The sequence below is a fragment of the Orcinus orca genome, chromosome 9 (genome assembly GCF_937001465.1).
Source record: "Orcinus orca chromosome 9, mOrcOrc1.1, whole genome shotgun sequence".
Classification (NCBI taxonomy): Eukaryota; Metazoa; Chordata; class Mammalia; order Artiodactyla; family Delphinidae; genus Orcinus; species Orcinus orca.
Genome location: NC_064567.1, coordinates 44033115 through 44057056, shown reverse-complemented (window position 1 = coordinate 44057056; position 23942 = coordinate 44033115). Strand labels below are relative to the sequence as shown.

Below are 23942 nucleotides of genomic sequence, written 5' to 3'. Positions count from 1 at the left end.
TTATGCTAGGAATCCGTACCACCATGGAAATGAATCAAGCTCTGATATGTAGAGGAAGAGAAGGAAGGATTGCTGGAAACTGGCAAGTTTCAGAGAGACAAAATTGCCTCAGTTAAAGAACCAATTTTCCCTTGGTCATCCTATTTCTAATTCAGTGTCTAAAATGATAGTAAAGTGTTCTAAACTGAATTTTTATTTTATAGGAGCTCTATGAACATATGAATAGTTCCCTGGGAGGAACTTCATTAGAAGGATCCCAGGTATATCTTGGTAAGTCACTTTTTTACAAGTCAGAAGAAATGCCCTCATTTCTTTTTGTTTGGCATGCTGAGTTGCATGTAAAACTTCATGATAAGCATTACGTTTCTATATGGGATCTAAATTCTCCAACATTTGATGCTGCTGCTTCCTTAAATATCTTCTTAGACAGTATTTGCATTAAGAAGGGTTGTAACATACTTGTATCAAAATTTACATCTATTAATTGTATAAAGAAAATTTCTGCTTTTCAGAGTAATAATGGAAGTTTATTTTCCTTACATTAATGCTGACCAGGTCAGTTCCCTGTCATAACACAGAGGGAGAGCAAGAGAGAGAGATCTGCTTATTAGCTCTTTTCTACTCTAAGATTTTTCAAGTTGAGGGTTTTATGCTATTTTGACAACCCAGAACATTCATTCGTGTGTTAGGCACTCAATAAATGTCCTTTTCATGTTTTAAAAAAATTGTTGATCACATAGTGATTTACGCTTGCTCAATTCCCATTTTAGCATGATGTAGCCAAACCCTGGAACTTCACTTTTGCAATCCTGTGTGTAATGTAAGCTGGTTACAAAGCTCCTATTCTGAGAATATGTTTTTCTCTAAATTAATTTATCTTGTCTTAAGGCAGATGATCAGAGAAGATTGTGATTCAGAAATAGTAACCTGTGGGGTGTAGTGACCAAAAACCATGTTTAAATGATTGACTGCCACAGTAGTACAAGCTTCATAGTTTCTAAACTTGGGTAATTTGTAAGATGGCTGGAAAATGGGGAGGTGTTAGAGCTGCATGACCACAACACGAGCCACTAGCCACATGTGACTGTTTACATTTAGATTAGAATTAATAGAAATTAAATAAAATTTAAAAATCAGTTTGTTAGTCACACTTGCCATATTTCAAGTGCTCAGTGACCACATATGGCTACTCTATTGAACAGTGAAGATTTAGAACATTTTCATTATTGCAAAGTTCTATCACAGTGCTGTTTGACTGTTAACAGTATTTGATAAATTCTGATTATGTGTGTGTATAATGAGATATTACATAAATATTTAAATATTTGCATATTCCTACTTTTACCTGCCTTTCTTTTGAGGAGGTTAAAACTTTCTTTGACAAAAACAGTAGTTGGTAGTCATAGATTAGCTTTTTTTTTTTTTTTAACATTATAGGTTTATCTCCTCGAGATCTTGTGCTTCATTTTCGACACAAGGTATGATATGTTATTTAATTTATGACGTACTAAAATTACTTAACTGGGCAAATTCCATGAGCTGCATGGTCTAATGCAGAGCATGGCATAACTGTGTTTTAGTTTTTCTGAGACAGCTGTCATAGTGATACAAAGTTGAAAGTGTTCGTAGTGCTTATATGGTAGAAATTTCTAAAAGTATACAAATAGTGTCATTTATTTCTGTGCAGGATAGGATACTTTTTTCTATGGTTTTTGTAATTTTGGATATCATGAAATCAGAGTGGAAAAAAACTTCTTTTTTTCACAGGATGTTGTGTATCGTTCCCTGTGCTATAGGACCTTGTTGTTTATCCATTCTCTATATAATAGCTTGCATCTACCAATCCCAGACTCCCAATTCACTCCTCCCCCACACACACGTGGCAACCACAGGTCTGTTCTCTATGTCTGTGAGTCTTTCATAGATAAGTTCATTTATGTCATATTTTAGATTCCACATATAAGTGATATCTATAGCATTTGTCTTTCTCTTTCTGAGTTACTTCACTTAGTATGATAATCTCTAGGTCCATCCATGTTGCTGCAAATGGCATTATTTCATTCTTTTTTATGGCTGAGTAGTATTCCATTGTATATGTATACCACATCTAAAAGAAACATGTTTTTATCTTGCAGAGTATTTTATATGTTGCCCTGAGAGTGAAACATTTTCCAGTAAAATATCTATGCTTATATCTTTTGATCTTTATTCTTGAGGCGTCTGTTGACTGGGACATACACACATTGATCATTCACTTAACAGCTGTAATGAGTATCTGCTCTGTGAATGCCCTGGACGTCCAGAAGTAAATGAATAGTACCTTAACTTTAAGGAGCTTGCAGATATTTCAAGCAAAAATGGCGCAACTTATTCCGAAAAGTGCAATTTGATAGCAATTTAAGTGGTATTCACATTTTTAGAGGACACAGGAATTTCTCAGTATAAGTTCATAATTTTCAATGTAGTGTTTAAAGCTCTAGAATTATTTAATATTATTGATTCAATGATACATGGTTATGTTTGAGGAGAGGCAAAGGCAAATGAAAAATAGGCTTGAGTTTCTTATTTTGATAGTTTTTTTTTTTCTTTCTTCAGGTCCTAATCCTGTTTAAACTAATTCTTCTTGAAAAGAAGGTGAGATTTGAATGTTTAGAATATTTAATATTTATTGACATTTCTTAAATACTATATAAAATTGAAACTAATGATAAAGTATAAATTAAGACTTTTTTGGCCATAAAAGTACAGTGGGCTAAAGCACATATTTTTGTCCACTACTATAGAAGTGTAAATTCATGCAGTCTCTTCTGGGGGCAATTTGATAGTATTCAGTTATCAGAATGGTTTTGACTATAGATAACAGAAAGTTCTCTTGATGGATTGATTGATTGCCATGCCGTGCCATGCGGCATGAGGGATCTTAGTTACCCTACCAGGGATCAAACCCATACCCCCTAGAGTGGAAGCACAGAGTCTTAACCACTGGTCCACCAAGGAAGTCCCGAAAACTCAATTTAAATTGACTTAAAAAATAAGGAAATGTATTGGCTCGCTTCAGACTTCAGAGTGGATTGACTGAATGGTTTGACAATGTATTTAAATACCTAGATTTTTTCCATCTCTTTGTTCTGTGGTCCACAGTGCTTGCTTTATCTTGAGCCTAACTTCCCTTGTAGTGTAGGATAACTGCCAACAGTAATTGAACTATGTGCTTCCTTAGCTATAACTGGTGGCAGAGATAATACCTCTTCGCAAACCATTTAATAAGGATTCTTCCTGTCAATTCCTTTGGGCCTATGAGGCCATGTGCCTACCCAGAACCAATAATTGGTGCCAAAGAAATGCCTGTACTGATTGGCTTAAACCTGGGTTCCAGACCACTCTCTAGTACAAAGGGATGGGATTGCAATGATTTTAGATCAAAGATTTAGATGAGGGATTTTATACCAAGAGTCTACACACTAAGCCCCAGGGCCAAATCTGGTCTACCACCTATTGTAAATAAAGTTTTATTGGAACATAGTTACAGCCATTCTTTTCCTTATTGTTTATGGCTGCTTTTGCATTACAGTGGAAGAGTTGAGTAGTTGGGACAGAGACCAAATGGCCCACAAATGAAGAATGCTTACTATCTGACCCTCTATAGAGAAGTTTGCTGACCTCTGGTTTAGAGTAATCAGGAGCCATCCCTGGATCTGTGGCCAGTTGTATACACTGTGTTACTGTGCTCAGTAAAGTAGGGTGGAATGGATATTGGAGAGTCAGCCATTCACAATATCCAGTATATTTTGTTTCCATAAAAATGTTTATCCGTTTGGCCCAGTAATTGTTCTCTTAGAGGTTTAATTTCCAGAATTAATCTTAGTTGATGCAAAGCTCTATCTAAGAGATTCTTTCAGTCATTTTTAATAATGAATTATCAGTGACTAAGTAAGTATTGATTTATTTTGTATATAATTTCCAAACAACAAAAAAGATTCTGGGTGGGTTTTTTTAATTGTTGTAAAGATGTTTCATGGCATGTTAAGTGAAAAAAGTTTGCCCAGCTACATATCAAGCCCATGATTCCAATTTTATAATTAAATATATATTAATTGAAAAGAGTAGGAGGAAAGACAGCAACAGCTTGGTGAGAATATTGGCTATATTTTTAAGAAGGAAATACACTTTTCTGTATTCTAGCTTTCTGGATGAATATGTATTCTTTCTTCAAACAGAAAAAAAGTAAATTTTTAAAAAGTGAATGAAACTAACATGTCTTAGTACAGTGTTTCAACCTTTCAAAATAGTTTATACTTGTAAAATACACATAACATATAATTAACCATCTTAACTATTTTTAAGTGTACAGTTTCATGGTGTTAAGTATGTTCCTGTTGTTGTACTATTATCATCCATCTTTAAAACTCTTTTCATTGTGCAAAACTGAAACTCTGTACCCATTAAACACTAACTCCTCCTTCTCCCTTTCTCCCACCTGCTGGCAACCACCCTTCTACTTTCTGTCTCTATGAATTGGGCTACTCTAGGTTCCTCATATAAATGAAATCATAAGTGTTTCTTTTTGTGACTGGCTTATTTCACTTAGCATAGTGTCCTCAAGGTTCATCCATGTACAACAGATGTCCGAATTTCCTCCCTTTTTAAGGATGAATAATATTCCATGTATGTACATACCACATTTTGGCTGTCATGAATAATGCTGCTGTGAACATGGGTCTATGTATGTCTCTTCAAGACCTTGCTTTCAGTTTTTTGGAGTGTATACCCAGAAGTGGTATTGCTGGATCACATGGTAGTTCTATTTTTAATTGTTTGAGGAATTGCCATCTTTTCCACAGTAGCTACATCACTCTACATTCCTAATAACAGCGCATAAGTGTTCCGATTTATTCTCATCCTCTCCAACACTGGTTATTTTCAGGTTTTTTGATAGTAGCCATCCCTAATAGGTATGAGGTGATATCTCCTGGGTTTGATTTGCATTTTCCTAATGATTAGTTATGTTGAGCACCTTTTCATGTGCTTTTTGGCCACTTGCATATCTTCCTTGTAGAAATGTGTATCCAAGTCCTTTGCCCATTTTTAATCAGGTTTGTTATTTTTGTTGTTGAGTTGTAGGTTTCAAACTTTTTATTGCAACCCATAATAAAAAATGTTTTTCATTGAAACTTAGAGCACATGTGGATACATGTATCAGAAACAAAATTTTGCAAAATAATATTTAGCCTAGCCACATGCAGTGGCATTTATGATCAAGTAGACTTTATTTAATGTGGCAAATCACAGGTACACACTTTTTATATTGATTTAATAAAGTAAGGACATCTTTTAATGCAGTCTTGGTTTCTCTGTACTTGCAAAGCATTCAAATAAGCAATGTGTAAGGAGAGCACAGGAGATTATGGATGTTACGCTTTACTGGATATCACTTAGTGCCACTAAATGATTTAATGGTTTAAAAAAACAAAAAACTCTCACCTGAGCAACTACATGCTTGTTTTTTTCCTCTAATTTAATTATCACCAGCATTAGTTATAGTGCACTATCTAACTGAACCCTGTTCCAGATTAATTTTTGTCAATTTTTATTCTGAAAAATGTCAAACCTACAGGAAAGTTGATAGAGTAATATATAATGAACACTTTTATACCCTTCATCTGTGTTTATGAGTTGTTAACATTTCGCTTTTGCATTACATTGTTTTATATGTGTTCATTTTTCTCCCTGAATCATAATAATTTTAAAGTAATTTGTAGACACCGTGGTACTTCATCCCTAAATACTTTAGGACAGCAGTCCCCAACCTTTTTGGCACCAGGGACCAGTTTCACGGAAGACTGTATTTCCATGGATCGGAGGCGGGGGCAGGGGGGATGGTTCAGGCAGTAATGCGAGCGATGGGGAGCTATGGGGAGCGATGGGGAGTGGCATATGAAGCTTTCCTCGCTCGCCGGCCGCTCACCTCCTGCTGTGCAGCCCAATTCCTAACACGCCCTGGATATATTTCTTAAGAATAAGGGTACATTCCTACAGACAAAATATCATTTTCACATTCAAGAAATTTAACATTGATATAATAAATGCTATCTAATGTACAGTCCATTTTCACATTTCCCCAGATGTCATAATAATGTCCTATAAGCTGGTTGCTTTTCTTAATCTGGAGACCAAGGATCATTTATTGCATTGTTAGCTTTCTTTAATCTCAAACAGTGCCACCACCTCGCTCTTTTTTTGTTTCTCTTTGTTTTTATGACATTGGCCTTTTAATTTTTTTTTTTTTTTTTAAGAATCCATATTAGTTGCATTATAATATTAGATTTGTCTGATTGTTGTCACTAGTTTCAGATTAAATTTTTTTGGCAAGAATACAGGTGGTGGTGTGTCCTTCTCGGGGCATCACATCAGGAGCCCCATAACTGTTTGTATTATTATTGGCAATGTGAAATTTGATGATCTGATTCAGGTGGTGGTTGCCAGGTTTCTTTAAATTAGGTACTTGTTTTTTCTCTTTACAATTAATAGGTAAACTGTGGGTTGATAAATTTGAAGATATGTGGATATCCTGTTGCCCAACAACCTTTCACAATAGTTTTAGCATCCATTGGTAATTTTTACCTGAACCATGATAGATGGCTTGGTGATTTTCTGATTCTATCATAAATTCTGTATGTTTTAGCTGTTACACTTCTGTAAAGAAGAGTTTTCCCCTCTCCCTTCTTTCCTTTTTTCTTGTTTTAAAGTATCATTGTGGACTCATGGATTTTCTGATTTAATTTTGATTGACTCCATTTCAGGTTCTCTTTTACATTTCTCCAGTGAATAAATTGGTGGGTGCCCTGATGACAGTGTTATCCCTTTTTCCAGGTAAGAGCGTAGCGGTTTCTACTCTACCTTTTTATAATTTGTCCTGGACCTTTTTTTAAAAAATTAATTTATTTATTTTTGGCTGCATTGGGTCTTTGTTGCTGCGCGCGAGGTTTCCTTAGTTGCGGAGAGTGGGGGCTACTCTTCATTGCGGTGCGTGGGCTTATCATTGTGGTGGCTTCTCTTGTTGCAGAGCACGGCTCTAGGTGTGCGAGCTTCAGTAGTTGTGGCACATGGGCTCAGTAGTTGTGGTGCCGGGCTTAGTTGCTCAGCGGCATGGTGGATCTTTCTGGACCAGGGCTTGAACCCGTGTCCCCTGCATTAGCAGGTGGCTTCTTAACCATTGTACCACCAAGGAAGCCCTGTCCTGGACTTTGTTTTTTTAAATATTTATTTATTTTTATTTTTTTGAATTTTATTTTATTTTTTATACAGCAGGTTCTTATTAGTTATCTATTTTATACATATTAGTATGTATACTTATTTATTTTTGGCTGCATTGGGTCTTCGTTGCTACCCGCGGGCTTTCTGTAGTTGTGGTGAGCAGGGGTTATTCTTCGTTGTAGTGCGCGGGCTTCTCATTCCAGTGGCTTCTCTTATTACAGACCATGGGCTCTAGGCACGCGGGCTTCATAGTTGTGGCACATGGGCTCAGTAGTTGTGGCTCGCAGGCTCTTGAGTGCAGGCTCAGTAGTTGTGGCACACGGGCTTAGTTGCTCCACTGCATGTGGGATCTTCCTTGACCAGAGCTCAACTCCATGTCCCCTGCATTGGTAGGCGGATTCTTAACCACTGCTCCACCAGGGAAGTCCATGAACCTTTTTTTTTTTTTTTTTTTTTTTTTTTTGTCCATGAACCTTTGAATGATAAAAATTTTCAAGGAAAAAGTGGTTAGGGTTACCATTCTATTTTTTTTTTCTCCAGAAGTTTATTTATTTTTATTTTTAAAAAAAATATTTATTTACTTATTTGGCTGCACTGGGTCTTAGTTGCAGCACGTTGGATCTTTGTTGCAGCACACGGGATCTTTTAGTTGAGACATGGGGTAATCGTTTTTTTAATTAATTAATTTTAAAAAAATTTATTTTATTTTTGTCTGTGTTGGGTCTTCGTTGCTGCGCACGGGCTTTCCCTAGTTGCGGCGAGCATGGGCTACTCTTCATTGTGGTGCACAGGCTTCTCATTGCGGTGGATTCTCTTGTTGCAGAGCACAGTCTCTAGGTACACAGGCTTCAGTAGTTGTGGCTCACGGGTTCTAGAGTGCAGGCTCAGTAGTTGTGGCACATGGGCTTAGTTGCTCCATGGCATGTGGGATCTTTCTGGACCAGAGCTCGAACCTGTGTCCACTGCATTGGCAGGCAAATTCTTAACCACTGTGCCACCAGGGAAGCGACATGAGGGAATCTATTAACTGTGGCATGTGGGATCTAGTTCCCTGACATTTTCACTTTGGCCATAGGTTTCTCTTTTGTCTGACATTTTCTTTCCTCTCTCGTTTTTTTTTTTAATTTATTTTTTTATAAGCAGGTTATTATTAGACATCAATTATATACACATCAGTGTATACATGTCAATCCCAATCTCCCAATTCATCACACCAACACCACACCACCCCTCGCTGCTTTCCCCCCTTGGTGTCCATACATTTGTTCTCTACATCTGTGTCTCTATTTCTGCCCAGCAAACTGGTTCATCTGTACCATCTTTCTAGGTTCCGCATATATGTGTTAATATACAATATTTGTTTTTCTCTTTCTGACTTACTTCACTCTGTATGACAGTCTCTAGATCCACACAAGTCTCTACAAATGACCCAATTTCGTTCCTCTTTATGGCTAATATACCATTGTATCTATGTACCACATATTCTTTATCCATTCGTCTGTCGATGGGCATTTAGGTTGCTTCCATGACCTGGCTGTTGTAAATAGTGCTGCAATGAACATTGGGGTGCATGTGTCTTTTTGAATTATGGTTTTCTCTGGATATATGCCCAGGAGTGGAATTGCTGGGTCATATGGTAATTCTATTTTTAATTTTTTAAGGAAGCTCCATACTGTTCTCCATAATGGCTGTATCAATTTACATTCCCACCAACAGTGCAAGAGAGTTCCCTTTTCTCCACACCCTCTCCAGCATTTGTTGTTTGTAGTTTTCCTGATGATGCCCATGCTAACTGGTGTGAGGTGATACCTCATTGCATTTCTCTAATAATTAGTGATGTTGAGCTGCTTTTCATGTGCCTCTTGGTCATCTGTATGTCTTCTTTGGAGAAATGTCTATTTAGGTCTTCTGCCCATTTTTGGATTGGGTTGTTCGTATTTTTAATATTGAGCTGCATGAGCTATTTATTTATATATTTGGAGATTAATCCTTTGTCCATTGATTTGTTTGCAAATATTTTCTCCCATTCTGAATGTTGTCTTTTGCTCTTGTTTGTGGTTTCCTTTGCTGTGCAAAAGCTTTTAAGTTTCATTAGGTCCCATTTGTTTATTTTTGTTTTTATTTCCATTACTCTAGGAAGTGGATCAAAAAAAGATCTTGCTGTGATTTATGTCAAAGAGTGTTCTTCCTATGTTTTCCTCTGAGTTTTACAGTGTCCAGTCTTACATTTAGGTCTCTACTCCATTTTGAGTTTAGTTTTGTTAGGAAGTGTTCTAATTTCATTCTTTTACATGTAGCTGTACAGTTTTCCCAGCACCACTTATTGAAGAGACTGTCTTTTCTCCATTGTGTATCCTTGCCTCGTTTGTCATAGATTAGTTGACTATAGGTGCGTGGATTTATCTCTGGGCTTTCTATCCTGTTCCATTGATCTATATTTCTGTTTATGTGCCAGTACCATATTGTCTTGATTACTGTAGCTTTGTAGTATAGTCTGAAGTCAGGGAGTCTGATTCCTCCAGCTCTGTTTTTTTCCCCTCAAGACTGCTTTGGCTATTCAGGGTCTTTTGTATCTCCATACAAATTTTAAGATTTTTTGTTCTAGTTCTGTAAAAAATGCCGTTGGGAATTTGATAGGGATTGCACTGAATCTGTAGATTGCTTTGGGTAGTATAGTCATTTTCACATTATTGATTCTTCCAATCCAAGAACATGGTATATCTCTCCATCTGTTTGTATTATCTTTAATTTCTTTCATCAGTGTCTTATACTTTGCTGCATACAGGTCTTTTGTCTCATTAGGTAGGTTTATTCCTAGGTATTTTATTCTTTTTGTTGCAATGGTAAATGGGAGTGTTTCCTTAATTTCTCTTTCAGATTTTTCATCATTAGTTTATAGGAATGCAAGATATTTCTGTGCATTAATTTTGTATCCTGCAGCTTTACCAAATTCATTGATTAGCTCTAGTAGTTTTCTGGTGGCATCCTTAGGATTCTGTATGTATAGTATCATGTCATCTGCAAACAGTGACAGTTTTACTTCTTTTCCAATTTGTATTCCTTTTATTTCTTTTTCTTCTCTGATTGCCATGGCTGGGACTTCCAAAACTATGTTGAATAAGTGGCAAGGCTGGACATCCTTGTCTTGTTCCTTATCTTAGAGGAAATGCTTTCAGTTTTTCACCATTGAGAATGATGTTTGCTATGGGCTTGTCGTATATGGCCTTTATTATGTTGAAGTAGGTTCCCTCTATGCCCACTTTCTGGAGAGTTTCTTTCATAAATGGGTGTTGAATTTTGTCAAAAGCTTTTTCTGCATCTATTGAGATGATCATATGGTTTTTATTCTTCAACTTGTTAATATGGTGTATCACATTGATTGATTTGCATATATTGAAGAATCCTTGCATCCCTGGGATAAATTCCACTCAATCATGGGGGTGTTGGTCACTTAACATCCTTTTAATTTGTTGTTGGGTTCTGTTTGCTAGTATTTTGTTGAGGATTTCTGCATCTATATTCATCAGTGATATTGGTCTGTAATTTTTTTTTTGTGGCACGCGGGCCTCTCACTGTTGTGGCCTCTCCCGTTGCGGAGCACAGGCTCCGGACGCGCAGGATCAGCGGCCATGGCTCACGGGCCCAACCGCTCCGCGGCATGTGGGATCCTCCCGGACCGGGGAACGAACCCGCATCCCCTGCATAGGCAGGCCGACTCTCAACCACTGCACCACCAGGGAAGACCCCTCTGCAGTTCTTTGGAAGAGTTTGAGAAGCATGGGTGTTAGCTCTTCTCTAAATGTTTGATAGAATTCACCTGTGAAGCCATCTGATCCTGGACTTGTGTTAGTTGGAAGATTTTTAATCACAGTTTCAATTTCATTACTTGTGATTGGTCTGTTCATTTCTGCAGTGTCTCTTGTAACATCTCCTTTTTCATTTCTGATTTTATTGATCTGAGTCCTCTCCCTCTTTTTCTTCATGAGTCTGGCTAATGATTTATCAATTTTGTTTATCTTCTCAAAGAACCAGCTTTTAGTTTTATTGATCTTTGCTATTGTTTTCTTTGTTTCTATTTCATTTATTTCTGCTCTGATCTTTATGATTTCTTTCCTTCTGCTAACTTTGGGTTTTGTTTGTTCTTCTTTCTCTAGTTCCTTTAGGTGTAAGGTTAGATTGTTTATTTGAGATGTTTCTTGTTTCTTTTTTTTTGTTTGTTTCTTGTTTCTTGATGTAGGATTGTATAGCTATAAACTTCCCTCTTAGAACTGCTTTTGCTGCATCCCATGGGTTTTGGATCGTTGTGTTTTCATTGTCATGTGTCTCTAGGTATTTTTTGATTTCCTCTTTGATTTCTTCAGTGATCTCTTGATTATTTAGTAACGTATTGTTTAGCCTCCATGTGTTTGTGTTTTTTACCTTTGTTTCCCTGTAATTGATTTCTGATCTCATAGCCTTGTGGTCAGAAAAGATGCTTGATATGATTTCAATTTTCTTAAATTTACTGAGGCTTGATTTGTGACCCAAGATGTGATCTATGCTGGAGAATGTTCCGTGCGCACTTGAGAAGAAAGCGTAATCTCCTGTTTTTGGATGGAATGTCCTATAAATATCAATTAAATCTATCTGGTCTACTGTGTCATTTAAAGGTTGTGTTTCCTTATTAATTTTCTGTCTGACTGATCTGTCCACTGGTGTAAGTGAGGTGTTAAAGTCCCCCACTGTTATTGTTACTGTCGATTTCCTCTTTTACAGCTGTTAGCAGTTGCCTTATGTGTTGAGGTGCTCCTAGGTTGGTTGCATATATATTTATAATTGTTATATCTTCTTCTTGGATTGATCCCTTGATCATCATGTAGTGCCCTTCCTTGTCTCTTGTAACATTCTTTATTTTAAAGTCTATTTTATCTGATATGAGTATTGCTACTCCAGCTTTCTTTTGATTTCCATTTGCATGGAATATCTTTTTACATCCCCTCACTTTCAGTCTGTATGTATCCCTAGGTCTGAAGTGGGTCTCTTGTAGACATCATATATGTGGGTCTTGTTTTTGTATCCATTCAGCAAGCCTTTGTCTTTTGGTTGGGACTTTTAATCCATTCACATTAAGGTAATTATTGATATGTATGTTCCTATGACCATTTTCTTAATTGTTTTGGGTTTGTTTCTGTAAGTCCTTTTCTTCTCTTGTGTTTCCCACTTAGCAAAGTTCCATTAGCGTTTGTTGTTGAGCTGGTTTGGTGGTGCTGAAATCTCTTAGCTTTTGCTTGTCTGTAAAGCTTTTGATTTCTCTGTGGAATCTGAATGAGATCCTTGCCAGGTAGAGTAGTCTTGGTTGTAGGTTCTTTCCTTTCAACACTTTAAATATGTAGTGCCACTCCCTGCTGGCTTGTAGAGTTTCTGCTGAGAAATCAGCTGTTAATGTTTCATGAATTCCCTTGTATGCTATTTGTCATTTTTCCCTTGTTGCTTTTAATAATTTTTCTTTGTCTTTAATTTTTGTCAACTTGATTACTATGTGTCTCAGTGTGTTTCTCCCTGTGTCTATCCTGCCTGGGACTCTCTGCACTTCCTGGACTTGGGTGGCTATTTCCTTTTCCATGTTAGGGAAGTTTTTGACTATAACCTCTTCAAATAATTTTTCAGGTCCTTTCTCTCTCTCTTCTCCTTCTGGGACCCCTATTATGCGAATGTTACTGCGTTTAATGTTGTCCCAGAGGTCTCTTGGACTGTCTTCATTTCTTTTCATTCTTTTTTCTTTATTCTGTTCCACAGCAGTGAATTCCACCATTCTGTCTTCCAGGTCACTTATCCGTTCTTCTGCCTCAGTTATTCTACTATTGATTCCTTCTAGTGTATTTTTCATTTCAGTTACTGTATTGTTCATCTCTGTTTGCTCCTTAATTCTTCTAGGTCTTTGTTAAACATTTCTTGCATCTTCTCGATCTTTGCCTCCATTCTTTTTCTGAGGTCCTGGATCATCTTCACTATCATCATTCTGAATTCTTTTTCTGGAAGGTTGCCTATTTCCACTTCATGTAATTGTTTTTCTGGGGTTTTATTTTGTTCCTTCATCTGGTACATAGTCCTCTGCCTTTTCATCTTGTCTATCTTTCTGTGAATGTAGTTTTTGTTCCACAGGCTGCAGGATTGTAGTTCTTCTTGCTTCTGCTCTCTGTTCTCTTTTTTCTCATTGAAATTTGTGCAAGCATAGCTTATTAAAATTTTTATAGGAGAGTTCCACTATTTTGATTGTATTTTTTTAATTTTTATTTTATTTATTTTTTTATACAGCAGGTTCTTATTAGTTATCTACTTTGTACATATTAGTGTGTACATGTCAATCCCAATCTTACAATTCATCCCACCACCACCCCCACGTCCCACATTCCCCCCTTGGTGTCCATACATTTGTTGTCTACATCTTTGTCTCTACTTCTGACTTGCAAACCGGTTCATCTGTACCATTTTTCTAGATTCCACATATATGCGTTAATATACGATATTTGTATGTCTCTTCTGACTTACTTCAAAGGAGTTCCACTATTTAAAGCAGAATATACAACTCTTGTTTTTCCTTTACCTTATTATGAGCCAAACTGTTCACCAATATTGTATGTTTTAGGCATGATTGAACATGGTCTCAGTGATAGTTCTCAATATAGACCCCGAAAGAGTATGTCTGAAGATGTTGGGCTTCAAGAAAGTCATCCCACTGAAGATGAGTTTGTTTCTGTGCCTGCTCCTGACATTTCAAATACCAATTTGGAAACTGTTGAGAAAATCATGATGAGAAACCATGGAAGAGATGCTGCCATGAAGACTGAAGAGCCTTTTTTCCAGGTAGATGATGACAGCAGTGAAGGACAGGAACCCAATGACAGCAATCAATATTTGAAACCTCCTTCTCGCCCATCTCCAGAGTCTTCAGAAAGTGACTGGGAGACCTTGGATCCTAGTGTCTTAGAGGACTCCTCCTTGAAAGAAAGAGAACAGGTGGGATCAGAACAGACAAACTCATTTCCAAAGGACTCTTTGCCCTCAGACAGTCCTCCGATTACTGTACAACCTCAAGCTAACACAGGCCAGGTAGTCCTGATACCAGGGATAATTTCTGGTTTGGAAGAGGACCAGTATGGCATGCCCCTGGCCATCTTCACAAAGGTAAGATTTAAAATGCTTTATTAAGGCCCTTAAGGATATAACAAAATCCTTTTAGAATTTAACTTTTAGTGTTAAACACATTTTCAGTCTGAAAATTTTTCTTTGACTGTAAAATACACAGTGCTTTGGCATCTGTGACCATAGTGTAAGGCTACAGAGAATTAATTCAGGGGATTTTGAGGTCACCAATCACTGTATTTGGCCTGTTTTTAATTATTCAGGTTTATCTTTGGTGGGGGAGCAGGCAGTCTTGATTACATTAAATGAATGTATATTAAAATACGACAATTCCAAAAGCTACAAAAAAGCTTAGATGGCTAACGTAAATTTTAGTACCCCTCATAGGTATAATATAGTGTTTTGGTTAACTTGCCCTAAAAACTATTTTTTAATCTTTTTATGAAAAAACGTTCAAAATGCATTTATGATTTAACTTAAACATAACGTAGTAAATCTAATTGAATCTTTGAGCCAGTATCTTATGTCCTAGGGTATCATTTCTTAATTTCAGGAATATTTTAGGATTCTGGAAGCAACATTTGGGTTCTTTTGATTTTTCATTCTACTCAGGAGAAACTCCTTGTTTTATTGCCATTCATGAATTAGTTTTCAAAATGCAGCAGAAGAAAAAAAATCCCTTTTTTTTTTTTTTAAATAAAATTTATTTATTTATTTATGGCTGCATTGGGTTTTCACTAATGTGCGCAGGCTTCCTCTAGTTGCAGCGAGCAGGGGCTATTCTTCATTGTGGTGCGGGGGTTTCTCATTGCGGTGGGTTCTCTTGCTGCGGAGCATGGGCTCTAAGCGCGCGGCCTTCAGTAGTTGTGGCAGTTGGGCTTAGTTGTTCCACGCTATGTGGAATCTTCTCGGATCAGGAATCGAACCAGTGTCTCCTGTATAGGCAAGCGGATTCTTAACCACTGTGCCACCAGCGAAGTCCCCCGTCTCATTTTTTAGTCAAAAAGTATTTATTGCCTTCCTATGTGCTAGGCTCGTACTAGGTTCTAAATTCTTGCAACCGTGGTCTTGCAATCTACCATGAAAGACAGATACATCTGTCCAATAACTAGAGCAATGTTATATGATTTCCCTAAGTACCTTCCTTTATGCCTGAAGTAAAAGAAATTGGATAGTATTGACTTGAACATGTATTTCCACTATATGATAAATTCTTTCTGGGTGTATTCAGTTTTACAAATAAGTACTTGCCCCAAGTCAGTGTTGCTGAATAGTTAACAGAAAATGCTGTCTTTGTTCATTTTGTGACCTGTTAGGGGATGCTGAAATTATCTTAATTGGTTTCATGATTGAACTAATGCACATTTTCTTAAAACTGGGATTCAGGAGCCTGGGGAGAAAACTCAGGGCTCTCAAACTACTGAGTATACTCAATAGACGCAAATTGTGGGTTTTCTGAATTCATATGTGAGTGTCATGACTGCCTATACTTTTTGGAGCCCTTACTTTGCTGCTTCACCCACCCACTCTAATTTTTATCACTGTGGAGATACCAAGAGGGAGGGATTTTGTTTTTGTCTGCCAGGTTGCTGAATTAAAGCAATGTTAATGTGTTCCGTGTGCTGTTAATAAACTGTTTGGCAGAATATTCTTTTTGTGTCCATTATACCAGTACTGAATATATGATGGGCTTACCACCATCATTATGGTAAATTAAACTTTTTTTTTGGTTTTATGTTTTATTGTGTGATGATTCAAATCTAACTTGTTTAATCACACTTTCAAATACAATCGCTGATTCTTTCATGTCAGTAGCTTTCAAATATGGAATATACTTAAAAGTCAATTGCCTTTAGGCTTTTTTTTCCTCTTGAAGATGTTAAAAATACTTGTACAGAAGAACTAGGTTAAAAAGCATATTTAAAAATATATATTATTTATTTTTGGCTGTGTTGGGTCTTCGTTGCCGCACATGGGGTTTCTTTATTTGTGGCGAGCGGGGGCTACTCTTTGTTGTGGTGTGTGGGCTTCTCATTGCAGTGACTTCTCTTGTTGAGGATCACGGGCTCTAGGTGCGTGGGCTCAGTAGTTGTGGCGAGCGGGCTCTGGAGTGCAGGCTCAGTAGTTGTGGCACACGGGCTTAGTTGCTCTGTGGCATGTGGGATCTTCCCGGACCAGGGCTCAAACCTGTGTCCCCTGCATTGGCAGGAGCATTCTTAACCAGTGCACCACCAGGGAAGCCCACAGTTTGCAACTGTTTTAGTAAAAAAATATATATGAAAGAATTAAAAGTATATGTAGTTGGAAACCAAAATTTTTTTCTACCATATGTATTAAACTGCTTTATGTATTGCTTCTGAGTTTATATTTGGTTTGCTTGCTTACAGAGTATCATATTCAAATTTAGGGAACCTACAGATAACTTGTGACTAGCTAAAAAGTAATGGATGCATGTTTTTTAGTTTTATTTAAGTGTCACTATACTATTTTTTTCCTCTCAACATTGTTTTTAGTTCATCCGTAATTTTGCATGAAGTCGTGTATTATTATTCCTCTGTAGTTTTCTGTTTTCAGCTCTTCTGTAGCTTACGAATTCTGTAGATGGACATCTACATTGTTTTCAATTTCTGGCTACTACAAATAATGCTTCTATGAAATTCTTATTTGGAAATCTTGGCTGTATACATGCAAGCATTTCTTTAGGATTCAGTACCTAGAAGTGGGAATACTGGATTGCAGGGAATGGGTATGTTAGCTTTACTAGAATAATTCCAAACTGTTTTCTAAAGTGGTTGTGACAGTTTCCATTCCCATAGCAGTGGTTAAGAGTTCCCATTTTTTCACATTCTTACCAACACTTGTTATTGTCAAACTTCCTAATACTTAGCCAATCTGATAGTATCTTCTAGCTCTTAGTTTGTAATTTTTTTCAGTAGTCACTGTTGAGGTTGAGCATCTTTTCATGTTCTTCTTAACCATTTGGATTTCCCTTTGTGTAATAATTGTTCAAAGCTTCTGGGTTGTTTCCCTTCTTGTCACTGATTTGTGGGACTTAAAGCTTTGTAGTTTTGGCTTTCACATTTTGGGTTTTATCTACCTGGAATTAATTTTTGTGTATGGTTGAGAAAGGGAGTCTGTCTCTGTGCTTTTTGTTGTTTCATTGGTGTATCTGTCTATCCCTGCACAGTCCTGCACTGTGTTAATTACCATGTATGTTGAGTCAGGCAGAGATTCCTCTCTTGCTATTGTTCTTCAAGAGTTTCTTAGCCCTTTGCATTTCCACATTAATTTTAGGATCAACTTAAGTTCTCCCTCACACAGGTTGAGATTTTGAGAGATTACCTTTAAACGCTAGATAAAATTTTGTAGAGAACTGACATCCCTGCAGTATGGAGGCTTCCAGTTCATGAACATGCTTGTCATCCCTGAACAGGGGAGAGATGAGAAAATGGCAGTTGGTCCTGATGGCATTTTGTAGCCCTTCCCAAGTCGCAATGGAGAAGGCACTGTGCTTTTGCAGCTCTCTAGCAGATCAGCTCACAACAGGTTTGCCAGATTTACCAAGCTGAGGTGTGTTTTTTGATGTTATTTGTTTTTTAGTTTTAATTGTGGTTTTAAAAAAAAACAACATAAGGTTTATCTTTACCATTTTTTTAAAATTTATTTTTATTTTTTTCTTTATTTTTGGCTGCATTGGGTCTTTGTTGTGCGTGGGCTTTCTCTAGTTGCGGCGAGCGGGGGCTACTCTTCGTTGCGGTGTGCGGGCTTCTCATTGCAGTGGCTTCTCTTGTTGTGGAGCATGGGCTCTAGGGACACGGGCTTCAGTAGTTGTGGCACGTGGGCCTAGTAGTTGTGGCTCACAGGCTCTAGAGCTCAGGCTTTAGTAGTTGTGGTGCACGGGCTTAGTTGCTCTGCGGCATGTGGGATCTTCCCAGACCAGGGCTCAAACCTGTGTCCCCTGCATTGGCCGGCAGATTCTTAACCACTGTGCCACGAGGGAAGCCCCATCTGTACCATTTTTTTTTAATTAATCAATTAATTTATTTATTTTTGGCTGTGTTGTGTCTTCGTTTCTGTGTGAGGGCTTTCTCTAGTTGTGGTAAGCGGGGGCCACTCTTCATCGCGGTGTGTGGACCTCTCACTATCGCGGCCTCTCCTGTTGCGGAGCGCAGGCTCAGAAGTTGTGGTTCATGGGCCTAGTTGCTCCGCAGCATGTGGGGTCTTCCCAGACCAGGGCTCAGACCTGTGTCCCCTGCAGTAACAGACAGATTCTCAACCACTGTGCCACCAGGGAAGCCCATCTGTACCATTTTTAAGTGCACAATGCAGTGGTGTTAAGTGTATTCTCATGGTTGAACTACAGATGTCTAGAACTTTCTCATCTTGCAAAACTGAAACTCTATAACCTTTAAACCACAACTCCCCATTCTCCCCTCACCCCAGCTCTTGTCACCCATCATTGTTTCCATGAACTTGACTACTTTAAAATACCTTACATAAGTGGAATCATAATACAGCATTTATCTTTTTGTGACTGTCCCCTTTTAGTTAACATGTCCTCCAGGTTCATCCATGTTGTAGCATATGATAGGATTTCCTTCCTCCTCAAGGCTGAATAATATTCCATTGTACGTATATACCACATTTTCTTTATCCATTTATCCATCGATGGACATATGGGTTGCTTCTACCTTTTGCCTATTTTGAGTAGTGTGGCTGTGAGCATAGGTGTGCAAATATCTCTTCAATTTTCTTTTTTTTTAACCATTATATACTGCAGCTCCAAATGTGGAAGTTAAAGCATCCTAGAAAAGTGGAAAGCCATGGTGAGTTTGGCTGTAGAGGCCGCTCTATGTGAAAGTACCCAGGCTCTTGCTGCCACCAGACACTGAAGACCTTTAAAAGATTTAGGCTAAATTGACCATCGTTAAAAGTAATGATGGCAAAATTTTAAGGCCATTTTGATCTACTATTTAAAATAACTTTATAAATATGTAATACTTTCACATGGTTCAATATTCAAAAGGTTCCAAAGCATCTATAATAAAAAGTCTCTCTCATTCCATACCCTGCTATTCAGTTGCTCTCTCCAGGGGCAACCAACCTTATCTATATCTTTTTTTTTTTTTTAAGCAAAATATTCCTTGGAGATGAACTTCATCACTCGCTGCAGTGTGTTCCATCATATAGAAGAACATTTATTCATTGCCCTGTTCATGAATAGTTAGGGTTCCTGTCTTTTGCAATGATAAGCAATGCTGCAATAAATAACTTTTTACAAATCTCACACATGAACAGGTGTATCTGTAGGGTAAATTACAAGAAGTAAAATGTTGGGTCAAAGAATATATGTATGTATAATATTTTAGGGAAATTTTTTTTCATATTTTTAAAAAGCTTTGAACTATTGATTTTTTTAAAAAAAACACATTCTTAGTTTTCATGCTGTTATAGACTTAGCCAAGAATTCCACTGTTGACGGTAGACTTTTCTTCTCTAACAGAATCAATTATGAAATGCAATACTATGAGCAATTAAATCAATCTTTGTAAAAATTGGCAGTTCTGAGGGTGCCTTTATCAAGAAGGATTCTCAGGCCTAGTTGGGGGAGTAGGGTATTCTGGGGTCCATATCAAGTTTGAAAGAGCATTCAATATTGTAGTATTTATGTTTAGAAACAGGTAGTTGGGGAGCGGGGAGCCTGTTGTTTTTAATACATAGCACACAAAGTAAAGCATGACCTGTGAGCCTTGCACCAGCTGTTTGAGTGATTTGGCCTACGGACCAGGGGTCCTTTCCACCTTTAGTCACAAGAGGGTGTGGGTTGAGAAGCACTGTATACTGAGTATGTCTAATGCATAGACATAGATTTATTTTTGCTGCTTCTATTAGTTGGCGTTTTATAGAGCAGAGGAAGACACTGTCAAGAAAAAGAATAAAACCAGGTTTCTAGACATATATTCCAACTTTTGGAAGTCTTCTTTCATGTTAAGTATATAACAACCAGCTGTGAGGTAAAAGGCAGATGGTAGATGCATGGAAGGACCTGCAGTAGCAGAAGGGGTGTGTCCTGCCCTCCGAGAAATTCGTCTCATGAGGGAAACAAGACACTATCCAGATAACTATAGTCAGTGTTTCTTAAAAAAAGGTGAGAATAAAAAATAAATGAATGAAACTGTCATCAAACTTGATTGAAACAAATTCAGGGTTTCAGCAAGTCCTCCCTCCTGCCTTCACATGCAGATTGTGCCACTAGTTGGAAATCTATCTTGATATAGAATCTTTCAGCAGAAATTCCATTTCCTCCTTCAGTGCATCACTCCGGTGCTAACACCTTTATTTTCAGGATATAGGCTGCTTTCTGTACACTTAACTCCCTGCTGTGGCTTGGTGGTTAAAGTATAATTTTCAGGGCAATGGTATTTTCAAATGCAATTCAAATGGAAAGCAATTAAATACACTACTGCCACTGTCATTTGTGCTTTAAACATTTAGTAGCAAGTGTCTTGAAATACTGCTGCATAATTTTAAACAATAGGACAGTAAAATAATTGCTATGCAGTGTTTGCTCTTATAATAGTACTTTGCTGGTTATGTGCAAATGCATGTGTTTTAAAATTTTACTGGAAGAACAAACAGCTTTCTACTAAACAACATACTTTTTAATGGGCTTAATACTTCATTTCCTAAATGAAAAAAAATTCGGTTTGTTAGTTACAGTGGAGGCTTTTAAGTTGAACTGAGGAACAAAGTGGTCAAGTAAGACAACCTTCATGGTAGACCATTTTGCCAAGATTGACCATTCATGCGGACCTATGGTTATTATTATTGGAATATTATTGTATTGAGTCAAAGATCAGCTGTGTTAGGAATGGTGTGGGGTTGGGGAAAGATGGGGAGTTTTTTTTCCTACTATTAGCTCTCTAGGCTTGAGGAGAGATGGGCTGTTCTATTACTTTTCTAATATTTTCTATTACTCTTGTAATTCAGGGATATCTGTGTTTGCCTTATATGGCATTGCAGCAGCATCATCTTCTCTCTGATGTCACCATTCGAGGATTTGTTGCTGGAGCTACTAACATCCTTTTTCGACAACAGAAACACCTCAGTGATGCCATTGTGGAAGTAGGTTACATATGAGTGTGGGTCCTTGACACCGCTGGTCTGTTTTCCTTCTTTCTTTTTGTTTTTCTTTTTTTTTAATGTCTTTATTGGAGTATAGTTGCTTTACAATGGTGTGTTAGTTTCTGCTGTACAACAAAGTGAATCAGCTATATATATACATATATCCCCATTTCTCCTCCCTCTTGCATCTCCCTCCCTCCCACCCTCCCTATCCCACCCCTCTAGGTGGTCACAAAGCACCAAGCTGATCTCCCTGTGCCATGCGGCTGCTTCCCACTAGATATCTGTTTTACGTTTGGTAGTGTATATATGTCCATGCCACTCTCTCAATCCATCCCAGCTTACCCTTCCCCCTCCCCGTGTCCTCAAGTCTGTTCTCTACGTCTGTGTCTTTATTCCTGTCGTGCCCCTAGGTTCTTCAGAATCTTTTTTTTTTCTTTAGATTCCATATATATGTGTTAGCATACGGTATTTGTTTTTCTCTTTCTGATTCCTTCTTTCTTAATTGGAATTTGGGGCATAGTAATAATACTAATCGTGGTAATAATTGCTTCCTTTGCCAGGCATCCTAAGCGCCTTAGGTATATGAACTGGTCTGGTTTTCATAACAACCTTTGAAATAGGCATTGTTACTGTCTGTATTACACCTGCAGAAGCTAAGGAACAGAGAGATCAGACAGCTACTAACTGGATGAGCCAGGATTCCTACCTAGGCAATCTGGTCCTACTACAGTCTCACAATTAAAATGTGTTTATCGTATAAATATTTTAAATACTTCTAGCTTGTTTAATATGCCCCAATATCAAGAGGAAGGAACTAGAGAAAAATATTTGACATCTTATTAATATATAAGAAATTTAAATAATTTGTTCAATTTTACAATTAATTTTTACAAATGCGTGAGGGTAATTTTGGCCACCCTAAGGTTTTTGTAGTTTCTAACAGAAAGTACCAGAATGTGCCTCCTGGGAAAACGTTTATAATACAATAAATGAAAAATCTGGGATTCAAAGCTATATGTATCCCAATTTTGAGGGAGAAAAATACATATACTTTCCAAGGCAGGAGGATACAGATGGGAGGACCACAGAGTTTTCTCAACATTATTGGTTACATTCTAGCTCTGAAGTTGGTTGGCAAGTTCATGGGTATTTGTTTTATTATTATACTTTAAAACTAACCTGTAAGTTACATATATTTCTTTCTGTATCAAGTATTACATAATAAAAATATTCCAAAGTGTCTGTGCAATCAAAGGAAAAATTTTTAGGAATTATATTTAATTGTATTCATTTCTGTTTGTATGAAAAAGGTGATTTTAACTATACATTTCTATATTTTCCAAAATAGTCAGTCAACGTGAATTACTTCTATAATTCAAGATTAAATATTTATGCATATATTTTCTAAGAACAGAAAATGAGCATTTTTAAAATAGTGAAAGAAAAAAAAACTTCAGTGTAAAAAACCTGTCTCTTTCTTAGGCTCACCTTTTGAGAACGCTGTTATTCATATTTTTTATTTCCAGCTCCAACTTCCCAGTAGTTACTCTTTAAAGTGTGGCATGGATATCTGCGTGAATGCCCAGACTCTGACTTATACCCGGGTACCCTCTAGGTAGAAGAAGCTCTGATCCAGATCCATGATCCAGAACTCAGGAAGCTGCTTAACCCAACCACTGCAGACCTAAGGTTCGCAGATTACCTAGTGAGGCATGTGACCGAGAACCGAGATGATGTCTTCCTGGATGGCACGGGCTGGGAGGGAGGTGACGAATGGATTCGAGCCCAGTTTGCAGTCTACATCCATGCACTGCTGGCCGCCACACTGCAGTTAGGTAAGGAGCTCACAGCCTCTTGCTCATTTTGTAACTCTTACGATGTTTTGAATTGCATAAGAAACAAGTTTATGAAAAATTACCTGTCACTCCCTTATACAGACTTAACTACTCTTTGCATTTTGAGTACTTGATATCCTTCTAGACCTTTTTCTAAGCCTGTGTTTTGGATTTTAGTTTTGTGGTATTTGTGGTAGTCCTTTTACAAACATGGATCCCGTTTTTCATGTTTTTTATAACTTAGTTTTTCTTTATAATAGAAACATAAACATATTATCAAGAGAGTAAATGCAGATTTTCGTCACTTTTTACATGGCCCCTTAGTATTCCACCATATGGAAGGGTATATCAGTATTTGAGTGCTATTTATAAACACTGCTTACATGTTAAGGTATATAATGGGTGAAAAGAGAAATATAAAAAATAGAAATCATTGAAAATCACATTCTGAGTGATTAGACCTTCAAATTTATCCCCCATTCTGAGAAATTTTATCCCTATTAAGTGGTTAAAATGGAACAGGCAAACATAGAATCACTGCTGAGTTAAAATTATCTCATTCCCCATGGAAAAGAATATATACAATGAGAAAATGAAGCTCTG

General features: G+C 37.3%; 2 protein-coding genes across 7 annotated transcripts in view; one reads left to right on the top strand and one right to left on the bottom strand.

The window, feature by feature from the left end:
- LOC117201351 (retinitis pigmentosa 9 protein-like) overlaps positions 1 to 23942 on the bottom strand; it is a 207397-nt gene that overhangs the window by 73589 nt on the left and 109866 nt on the right. The gene's annotated exons all lie outside the window — the stretch shown is intronic.
- AVL9 (AVL9 cell migration associated) overlaps positions 1 to 23942 on the top strand; it is a 96394-nt gene that overhangs the window by 27226 nt on the left and 45226 nt on the right. For all 4 annotated transcript variants that reach the window (XR_007479048.1, XR_007479047.1, XM_049714461.1 and 1 more), the window contains exons 6-12: positions 204 to 270; positions 1438 to 1478; positions 2596 to 2634; positions 6801 to 6870; positions 13880 to 14418; positions 21367 to 21505; positions 23124 to 23339. Coding sequence is in view for 2 of the 4 variants with exons in the window: in XM_049714461.1 (XP_049570418.1) it covers positions 204 to 270; positions 1438 to 1478; positions 2596 to 2634; positions 6801 to 6870; positions 13880 to 14418; positions 21367 to 21505; positions 23124 to 23339 (1111 nt within the window). In the remaining 2 variants the exon portion in view is untranslated. The remainder of the gene's footprint in view (positions 1 to 203; positions 271 to 1437; positions 1479 to 2595; positions 2635 to 6800; positions 6871 to 13879; positions 14419 to 21366; positions 21506 to 23123; positions 23340 to 23942) is intronic.